We start from the raw sequence: 9867 nt of genomic DNA, 5'->3' as shown, positions 1-9867 counted from the left end.
TGTGATTACAGTCCTCGGAGACAGTAAGGTAGGACACTCATCAAGATCTCTTTTGTTTCTGCTGCTCACTGTCTGAGCTATGCCTGAGAACAACTATTGCTGTCTGGACTTGCTTTTGAGAGGTGGATGGTAGTTAAAACTTCTTTGGAAGGTTACAATTATTTTATTTTTTAAGGTTCTTGCCTAAATGCTAAATTATTATCCAAATATGAATGTGTGTCTGAATATATATTCTGCCTGAGATGTGTTCTCCTGCTTGTAAATAAACCCCGTCAGTGGCATAGTTCAGCTTTTAAATGAAATGTGGTGACTGTCTGCAAACTTCTCATGCTGAAAATACACTGTTAGATGCTAATAAGATTTTCTTGATGAAGTTGCTTGCAGAACTTTTGTTCTTTTAGTGTATCAGTGTGGATTCCAGTGTACATTGTTGTCTTTGTGTCACTGTGTAGGAGACCTTTGAATTGTAGGTAGAAACAGGACGCTCACATCTAACGCTGAAGCTTGTACAATGTCATTGTCGAGCTTCTCAAGATGCTATGTCAAAATCAAAGCTAGGACCATGGGAAAGAGCTACCTGAAGCAGTAGAAGGAGACTTGGGAAGGTGCCAGTGTCTTGTGCCAGAAGTCACAGGCAGTTATCAGAGGTGGCATGTTTTCAGATGTCTGTGCTCTGAATGTGAGTAGGAAAAAGAGCAGAAGCTGGATCTGCCTGTCCCAAGCAGCGGAAGGACTAGGACTGGTCCTAGGGCAAGCTAAAAAACTTAGTTCAAATTTTCTCATTAAGAGTCTTAAAGAACTGAGATGTTACCTTTGCATTTAAAATTGATTCATACTAAAGCTATATGAGTCTGTTATGTTAGCAGCTTGCCTCAGAAATTCAGCCTACAGGAGAGAGCCATATGGATGGATTCTTGTCTATACTGATAATGTTTTGAAGAACCATGGTTGCTAAGTATTCCATCTGACTTCTCATAACTTCATATAGCTGCTTCAAAAATGGGTGCTGCTCTAAATTTTGCTTGGGAAAAAAAAACAACAAACAAAAAATCCCCCTAAAGATAGAAATTGGTAGGAGTTAGAGGACTTCCCTCTTCCTGACTTGACTTTTACTTATGTGTCCTAAATAAGAATGGCCTAATAACAGACTCCATAACCCACTTGCCTTGATTTATGAATGTGCTAAGTCTATTTTAAGCATTACATAAATCACTAACCTTATTCTTCAGCTTGTTTGAGAGTTTGGAGACTCCCAAAATTCTCATCAATGAATGGCAGCAGGTACCAAGTGCTTTTAAAGATACCCTTTGTCCTTCTTTATTGAACTTTTTTTTAATGATGATGAATAATTATAGTGTCTGATTTGGTGATGTCTGCAGCCAATACCATCGCTAAAACTAAATTCTTCTGGATCTTAGACTTCTCAAGCAGTGAATAAAAATAGAGATTTCCCAACCTGTAAAGCTTTTTCCTTTCATGAGAAGGATGAATCTGTTGCCTCTTTTGTTGTAATCTTCTGACCCCTCTTTAGGATTATTCTTCTTAAATCTTGTTCTTGCTACAGAATAACGTTCGTGCTGCTGCACTAGCAACTGTGAATGCCTGGGCTGAACAAACTGGCATGAAAGAATGGTTGGAAGGGGAAGACCTGTCTGAGGAGCTCAAAAAAGAAAATCCTTTCCTAAGACAAGAGGTAGGCTTTTGTTAAATAAACTTCTCCTTATGCTTGTCTACTCAAAATAACCTTACTCGTTATGGACTGTGCTTATCTCTGCAGACTGAAATGACACAATGCTACCATTGCATGAGTAAAGAAGTAGCTGTGTCTTCATACTGACATGAAATTGTTTAACCTCAAAAGGTTAATAACGAGCTTTCTTCTTGTGTAATAGCTGTCATTCAGATTTCAGTCCCTCCAAAATGAAACTTTTGTCTGTTTTGATCAGCATTTTAGAAGCTATTACATTTTCCTGTCAATTAACCACGTGGTAATGCAACCCAGAACTGAAGGGGAGGTATTAGTATGTTTGAGATTAATAAAGTGCAGCTGAAATTCTGATGTTACTTTCAAAAGGAAGAAACAGCCCATGCAGTCTTAAGAGACCAGGCACCAAGTTTTAAAATGACTGCATATTAACATACTGTACTTAATTATTTTTTTTTTTAATTGCTGACATGAAAGTTGATATTGGTTAAGAATTTATCTGAACAAAGGTTGGGGTGGGTTTTCTTCCTACTTACATAGACATATGTGAAGGACTACTAGTCAGGCTCTTGTGGCCTGACAGAACACTGTGAGCACTTCAAAAACTTTTATTTTAAAACTTTCTTTCAGCTTCTTGGTTGGCTGGCTGAGAAGTTGCCTACCCTCCGTTCTGTTCCTTCTGACCTACTCTTGTGCGTGCCTCACCTGTACTCCTGCCTCGAAGATCGAAATGGAGATGTGCGTAAAAAGGCGCAGGATGCCCTGCCATTCTTCATGATGCATCTTGGCTTTGAGAAGATGGCAAAAGCCACCAGCAAGCTGAAGGTATTTCTGTCACTAAGATTAGATAATGTGACCTTGACTAAGTGGATTGATATCCACAGGTCATGCTCACAATCTCATGGGATGCTGTCTTGAGTCATGTAAGCTTGTCTGCATTGACTATTTTCAGAGGGGCTGAAAATAGTGTCAGGATGCTGTGAGTTAGAGCTTTCTCTGCTTCAGAAAGACTGTGGCCACCACAGGTTTATCACTTCAGGAGCCTGACATCTGTTGACTGCTTTTCTTGTGGGAAAAGTTCTACCTGCAGATGGCTTCCATACCAGTTCCTGTCCAACTGTGTATGCCTTTGAACACATGTTTTAAGATGGCTTCTAGCAATTTGGTGTGTCTTATGGACACAGTACACAGTGTCTTCAGTACACAGACCCTTGTGTACTGAATCACTGTTAGGCCACTCCTTTAACAGTCTCGTAGGACTGCTCACCTAGAACAGATTGCTGGTTCACGTGTTTCCCATTGATCTTGCAGAAGAAATGTAGTGGAAAGATGTTTTATCTCAGAACAGAAACATCTGAAAACGTTGATGTTTTAAGATAAGTGTCCTGGAAGATGCTTAACGGAGAATAACTTGTTTCAAACTACTGTTATTTTCCTTGTCTGTGGCATGTATCAGTAAACAGTATGTCTAATCTTTCCAAATCTATCACTCCTTTTTTTTATTCCCTCTGTTCTCTAGCCAACTTCCAAAGACCAGGTACTGGCCATGCTTGAGAAAGCCAAAGCCAACATGCCAGCCAAACCAGCTCCTCCTGCTAAAGCATCTTCCAGAGCGGTAGGGGGAGCAGCTCCAGCCAAATTCCAACCTGCCTCAGGTAACGTTTTGGGAAATGACTGAGAAAAGCGTGGGTTTTTGAAGCTTTTTGATATGCCAGAGGAAGAAACGTACTTAGCAGGAGGAGAGGGATTCAGCATAGTTAGGGTTACAAAGAGCTGTGTGATCTAGTGAGTTCTGTCTGTAGTTCTGCTCTTACTTGCAGTTGAGTCAACTTCCAATGTAGGAGGGTTTTTCCGTTCAGCACAACCATCTGTCAGCTGCTCTTTGAAAATACCTATTTGGCATTGATGCTGAAACCTATGGACTGGAGGGGTGGGTTTTTTGGGAATACTAATGTGATTTTAACATAACATTTTAAAAAATGTTTTCACATTAATTTTTAACTGGACTATTGCTTCTAATAATTCGCTGTGAGACTACCAGAATGCATATGCTGACACAAAAGAGGGGGTAATGGGATTAGGAGACAAGTAATTTGAAGAAGCAGGCCTGCCTTATCTCTCTGCTGTGGCTAGCTTGCCTGCTCAAACTGAGTGCAGCTACAGCTCTAGACATTAGCCTGCACAGTGTATCTGTGTGTGCCTTTTAAATTGTTTTTATAATGACAAACTTGCTAACACTTACAATTTTAATTATGAAAATGTTGTATGTTAACATGGAATTTAAGGAAAGTTTTATTGGTCTGAAATCCTCAGACCTCTGGGTGATAAATGTGTTGTATCCATGAACAGTTTTCCTTCTGTCCTAAGAATGGAAAACTGCTATCCTAAAATGGGCTTGTTGGTAGTTTGAAATGTTGCACTGTTCCTCCAGCACTTGCTGAAGATTCAGGGTCCAATACCATGGAATCCAAACCTGATCCCAAAAAAGCCAAAGCAGGTGGAGCTGCCTCTAAAGCTAAGGTATGCTGATTTCATTTTGTATAAAATCAGTTCTATGAAGTTAATAGCTGTAGTTCATGAATGTATTAGAGGTATAAAAGTATAGCCCTTGCTAGGGACTGCTTTTATTGAGAATCTTTACACTTGTCTGAGTTCTGAAATGGCAAGTGTTCCCATATCACTTACTTAACCACCGCTATTATCATTACCCCCTTAATTCTTAAAGTCTTGTGTTGTCAAAAATGCAGTCTTGTGAGCAGCTCAGTCCATGTTCTGGATCTGCTTGGCCTCCTTGATTTCGTGCTGTTGAGAATTCTTTCTTACCATTGCAGTTCCAGTGTTATACTTTGAACAGTAATTTTGAACCCATGTATCAGAAGAAATTAATCTCTCCTTTACAGTATGAAGGGTAAAATGTTCTCAACCTCAAGTGCAAAAAGGGAAGGAAGATGCTTAAATGCATAATAATAACCTCAACTGATTACACTTGGATCTGTGGTTAAGTTTTCCGTTGTGTGTTGCAGTAATTTTTTTGCTATTAACCTTTTTTCTATGGGTATAACTGAAAGTTTTTTTTCTATAGGTATAACTGAAAAACCCCAAATCATTCTACAGTCTTGTTGCCTTCATTGTCTAAAGTAGTGCTGTAACAAGAACATCTGATGTAGGTCCAGATTCATGGCAGGAATGAGCAAAACAGACCTTGAAGGCTGTTGTAGACTTGCCTAAGTTGATGTATTCTTCTGTCAAAACTCTGATGCTACCAGTGCCTTTGCTGTGAACACGTTCAAAGGTTTGGAATGGTAACTCTGAAGAGTAAATAGCTGGTTAACAACAAAGCCTTTTCTGTGGCTTATTTACAGCTGTCAGATGTTAATAGCAGTATGTCCAAGGGCAATACCAGCCTGTCCAAAGCTAATACAAGCCTCAGCAAAGGCAGTGCCAGTCTGACTAAGAGCAAATCTAGCAAACAGGTACCACACTGGGTTTTAGGGTTGTGTGTGGGTGACTAGCACACTGGTTGAGAGTGATGTGTCCTATTTCACAGGGTACTACTGCACACACTGTCACAGGTATTGCTTCCACAGCAGCAGAGCACATACTTTTAAAAGTCTAATCAATGTTATTCTTCCAGCTTCTCTCTGGCTCTTGTACACATGGGCAGCATGAGGTTGGCTGGTATCTAATGCTTGCAGTGGCTGAGACTGAGACGTGTATGTCTGGTGTTGCCTGTTAATACCTTGCATTTTTCAGGGTGTACAGGGGAAGAAAGTGCTAAGCAAGCCTACTTTGAAGGAAGACGATGATAAATCGGGTCCTATTTTTATCATAGTCCCAAATGGAAAAGAACAGAGGATGAAAGATGAGAAAGGTCTGAAGGTGAGAAAAATCTGAATGTATTCAAAAGTTCTGAAGGAGTGTAACTTCAATGCATTCTTTTGGCTTTTAATTTAGAATTAAACATGCTGTGGCATGAAAGCACTTGTCTCTGTCCGTCCCTTGGCTTGATTATCTAGTTCTTCAGTTGACTTTCACAGGCCAATATCTGGTTTACTGCAGTGTTGTGATGTTTCTCTTCCAGTTTCCAAATTTTTTGCATTTATATGCTCTCATAAAAGCCTTTTTACAACTTCTGAGAGATGGTCTTCAGTTTGTATCTTCAGTCTTCAGTATCATTTGATCTTCTTTTACCTGAGAACAGTCAACTACTTTCAGAGTTCTGGAATAAACTGTAAATGCTTTAATATACTTATTTTGAACAGCCCTGCTTATCAAATCTGTCTTTTGTAGAGAAATTATGTTACTTAAAACATGCATGTTATTTGTAACTTGCTAGTAAATAGGCTTATCTATAGCTTAAAAACAAACACTTTAAGTGATAATAATTGAGGTAATGGCCTAAAGGTAACCATTCCATGTAGAGAAAACTTTCTGTAAGCCAAGGTGAGCAAACACCACTGAATTTTTCCCACTACTTGTTGGTAGTGAGAAGACTTTGAAAACAGATTCTAAAGCAGAATTAAAAGGCATGCTATTTGCAGATTCTTTCAGGAGGAAAAGGTACTGCTTGGTTTGAGTTCCAAATGTTGCCTTTTACAGGTGTTAAAATGGAATTTCACTACTCCCCGTGATGAATATATCGAGCAGCTAAAAACTCAGATGTCCAGTTGTGTGGCCAAGTGGCTGCAGGATGAGATGTTCCATGCAGACTTTCAGCATCACAACAAAGCACTGGCTGTTATGATGGAGGTGAGTTTGGATCTGTGGTAGTAATGACATTGTACAGAATTATTCTCTGCTATGAAAGATTCTGCTTGAATTACAATCAAATAGTAATTCTCTGAAGAGTCAGGGGTCACTGTTCTGTGAAGCTGAAACCTTAACATACATAGAAATAATTTTCAGAGCAATGATAAAGTGATATTAATATTGTTTATTGGAAGAAGGGAAAATTTCCTCACTGGAGACTTCTCTTAGAATTTTAGAATGCTATATGAGTTAAGTGAGACCATCTTATCAGGCATAGCTTTTCTTTATTATCTACTCTTTTCTTAAAAAAACTTTTTTTTATTGTTTTTGTTTTTTCTTTCTTCAAGCACTTGGAGAGTGAAAAAGATGGAGTCATCAGCTGCCTGGATCTGATCTTGAAATGGCTTACCCTGCGGTTCTTTGATACCAATACAAGTGTTTTGATGAAAGCACTTGAATACCTTAAATTGCTTTTCAATTTGCTGAGTCAAGAGGAGTATCACCTGACTGAAAATGAAGCATCCTCTTTCATCCCATATCTTATCCTAAAGGTACGGTTCATTGTACAGAAAGTAACCTTGTTTTTTCATGAGGAATGCAGCAGGATACTATCAAACACTGTAATGTGAACTGGCAGTGTGCCCAGGTGGCAAAAAGGCTCAGCTGGCCTGTATCAGAAATGGTGTGGCCAGCAGGACTAGGGAAGTGATTGTCTCCCTGTACTCCTCACTGGTAGGATCACACCTCAAATACCATTGTCAGTTTTGGGCCTCTTACTACAGGAAAGACATGGAGGTGCTGGAGCATGTCCAAAGAAGAGCAGCAAAGCTGGGGAAGGGTCTGGAGCACAAGTGTGCTGAGTTCCCCGCTGAGGAAACTGGGCTTGTTGAGCCTGGCGAAGAGGAGGCTGAGGGAGTTGCTCTCCACAGCAACCTGAAAGGAGGGTGTGGTGAGGTGGGGGTTGGTCTCTTCAACCAAGGAACAAGGGATAGGGTGAGAGGGAGCGGTCTCAGATTGTGCCAGAGGAGATTTAGATTGGTTATTAGGAAATATTTATTCACTGAGAGGGTTGTCAAGCATTGCAACAGGCTGCCCAGGGAAGTGGTGGAGTCACCATCCCTGGAGATACTTAGAAGACACATAAATGAGGCACTTAAGGACATGTTTAATGGTGGACTTGGCAGTGTTAACAGTTGGACTTGATGATCTTAAAGGTCTTTTCCAACCTAAATGATTCTATGATTCTGTATTGTATATTTGCCTTTAAAAGCCATTTACCAAAAAAGATTTTTGCATTGACAATAATTCTATCTTTCCTAGCTTCATTTAGATGCATCAACAGTATCATGAGACTGTTTGAAATATTCTGTATTTCTTCCTCTTTTTCACTTATCTACTAGGTAGGAGAACCGAAAGATGTCATCCGCAAGGATGTCCGTGCCATTCTGAACAGGATGTGTCTCATCTATCCAGCCAGCAAGATGTTCACTTTCATCATGGAGGGAACCAAATCCAAGAACTCAAAACAGCGTGCAGGTAGGAGGTGGCATGATGAACTAAGAAATTGCAAAGTACTTGAAACTGCTTTTGTTTGAATCTTGACAAACCCAACGTAATAACTTTTGGTGGAATGTGAGATTTGCCTATGTGTAGAATTTTATGAAAATGCTTGTAACTGTTTAGAGGATCAGATTTTAAAGTAGTATCATGCTGCTCTTTATTTTTGGTGTCTTTATACCTTCCAAAGATGAAGCAATCTGTTAAATTGCTATGAGCAGTAAGGTTCTGAGTCTCCCTTGTGTAGACTTGTCTTAGTGAGACAGTTCTGGGGAGAACAATGACAATGCTGTTGTCCATGTGACTAAGGGAATCGGTTAATCTGATCAAGACTTTGGAAAGAAATGTCTATACACTGTATATCTGTCTCAATTTTATTATAGGAATTATTTGTGGTGTGGTGTTTGTAGTTCAAACAACTCCCTAGTCACCTTGAGAATATCTCATCCTGATAAAACCAGAAAGTTAAATTATATACATAATAGAGCATTGCAAGCTCCCCTCTGGGTAGTTCAGACAGTTGTGAAGTTAACTGTAACTTCACTAACATGTACTAATGGGAAATATTTGAAGGTTATAGGTATGACTGACAGCTTTTAGATGCTATCTGTGTGAAGCAGTCTGAACCCTTAGTTTACTATTCATCCCATAAATCACCTGGAGTATATCTGTAATCAGCATTGTGATTGACACTTCTCTACAGTCAATGTTCAAGTTGTGCAAGCAACACAGAAACTGGGAGGGCTTTCTTCCCAGTAGCTTTCAACTTGAATGTGCACATGTCATTTTCTTTCTTTAGAATGCCTGGAAGAGCTTGGATGTCTGGTTGAATCGTATGGCATGAATGTTTGCCAACCAACTCCAGGGAAAGCCTTAAAAGAGATGGCAACTCATATTGGTGATAGGGACAACACTGTGCGCAACGCTGCGCTGAACACCATTGTGACTGTCTATAATGTTCATGGTGACCAAGTGTTCAAGCTGATTGGAAATGTGAGTATAACTGGAAGTAAGAGGTTTGGTTTTTTTCCCCCTCAAATCCTTGTGCTTTTGTAGGGGATTTGCTTGTGATTAGTCATGGTACGTCTTGCTGTTGGTGTCTAGAGTGTTTTGTAATGTTGGAAATAACAGATCCTCTAAAAGTTACTTGGTTAATTCCTGATTGTGGGATGTATAACCTTGAGTGTTCATGAGTTAAGAACTAAATTGGAATAAGTGAGCAAAACACTGACTTCATGGGAATTAAATTGTTTGTAAAGAGTAACTTGCTTCATAGTCAACTGTAGAGGTAACAGTTGTGATTTATAATGATACTTGGCTAACTTACTTGGCCAGAAAAGGCTAGTTGTTGGGCCTCCATCAAATACTTCAGCTTTTTTTTGTATGCTCATCTCCACCAACTGCTTTGCAGCTGAAGTCTGGTAAGTTTGGTTTGTTTGCTTTATCTTAACTGCACGCTAGTGCCTGAGGTCTGAGTCTGTACTGTGTTGCTTTGTTACTGCTGCTGCTTTCTTCTCTGGAGATCATACTTAGCCATGTCATCTAAAATGCAGTAAAAGTTAAAGGTGACAGAACTCGGTTTCTGGCCTCCAGCAGTGGAAAGCTACTTCATTGTGTTGTCTCCAATTACTCTGCATAACAGATTAAGTATACTGAATTCTAACCTGAATCAAGAGCTGTTTGACCGTTTTTTTCCTGTTCTGATCTCTGAATTTGTGGTCTTGGTAGTGTTTCCAACAGCACTTAAACTGACTGGAATATGATAGGTGTGTTAATGCCTGTACTAATAATTTTTTGTGTTGTGTTTTATGCCTTATTGCATACAAGCTATTGGAGGGATATTTTATTCAGTATGA

The 9867-nt window shown here is 39.5% G+C and overlaps 1 protein-coding gene across 2 annotated transcripts in view; it reads left to right on the top strand.

The window, feature by feature from the left end:
* The window catches only part of CKAP5 (cytoskeleton associated protein 5), a 42576-nt gene that overhangs the window by 21756 nt on the left and 10953 nt on the right, over positions 1 to 9867 (top strand). For both annotated transcript variants that reach the window (XM_010172214.1, XM_010172213.1), the window contains exons 22-31: positions 1 to 28; positions 1565 to 1693; positions 2336 to 2530; positions 3225 to 3360; positions 4137 to 4225; positions 5459 to 5584; positions 6305 to 6454; positions 6802 to 7005; positions 7855 to 7990; positions 8811 to 9004. The exon at positions 1 to 28 is cut by the window's left edge and continues 74 nt beyond it. In XM_010172214.1, coding sequence (XP_010170516.1) covers positions 1 to 28; positions 1565 to 1693; positions 2336 to 2530; positions 3225 to 3360; positions 4137 to 4225; positions 5459 to 5584; positions 6305 to 6454; positions 6802 to 7005; positions 7855 to 7990; positions 8811 to 9004 — 1387 coding nt within the window. The remainder of the gene's footprint in view (positions 29 to 1564; positions 1694 to 2335; positions 2531 to 3224; positions 3361 to 4136; positions 4226 to 5458; positions 5585 to 6304; positions 6455 to 6801; positions 7006 to 7854; positions 7991 to 8810; positions 9005 to 9867) is intronic.

Source organism: Antrostomus carolinensis, unplaced genomic scaffold (assembly GCF_000700745.2).
Source record: "Antrostomus carolinensis isolate BGI_N321 unplaced genomic scaffold, ASM70074v2 scaffold18907, whole genome shotgun sequence".
In the NCBI taxonomy this organism is placed as follows: domain Eukaryota; kingdom Metazoa; phylum Chordata; class Aves; order Caprimulgiformes; family Caprimulgidae; genus Antrostomus; species Antrostomus carolinensis.
The sequence above is the reverse complement of the archived record's forward strand: the minus strand, read 5'-3'. Positions and strand labels throughout refer to the sequence as shown.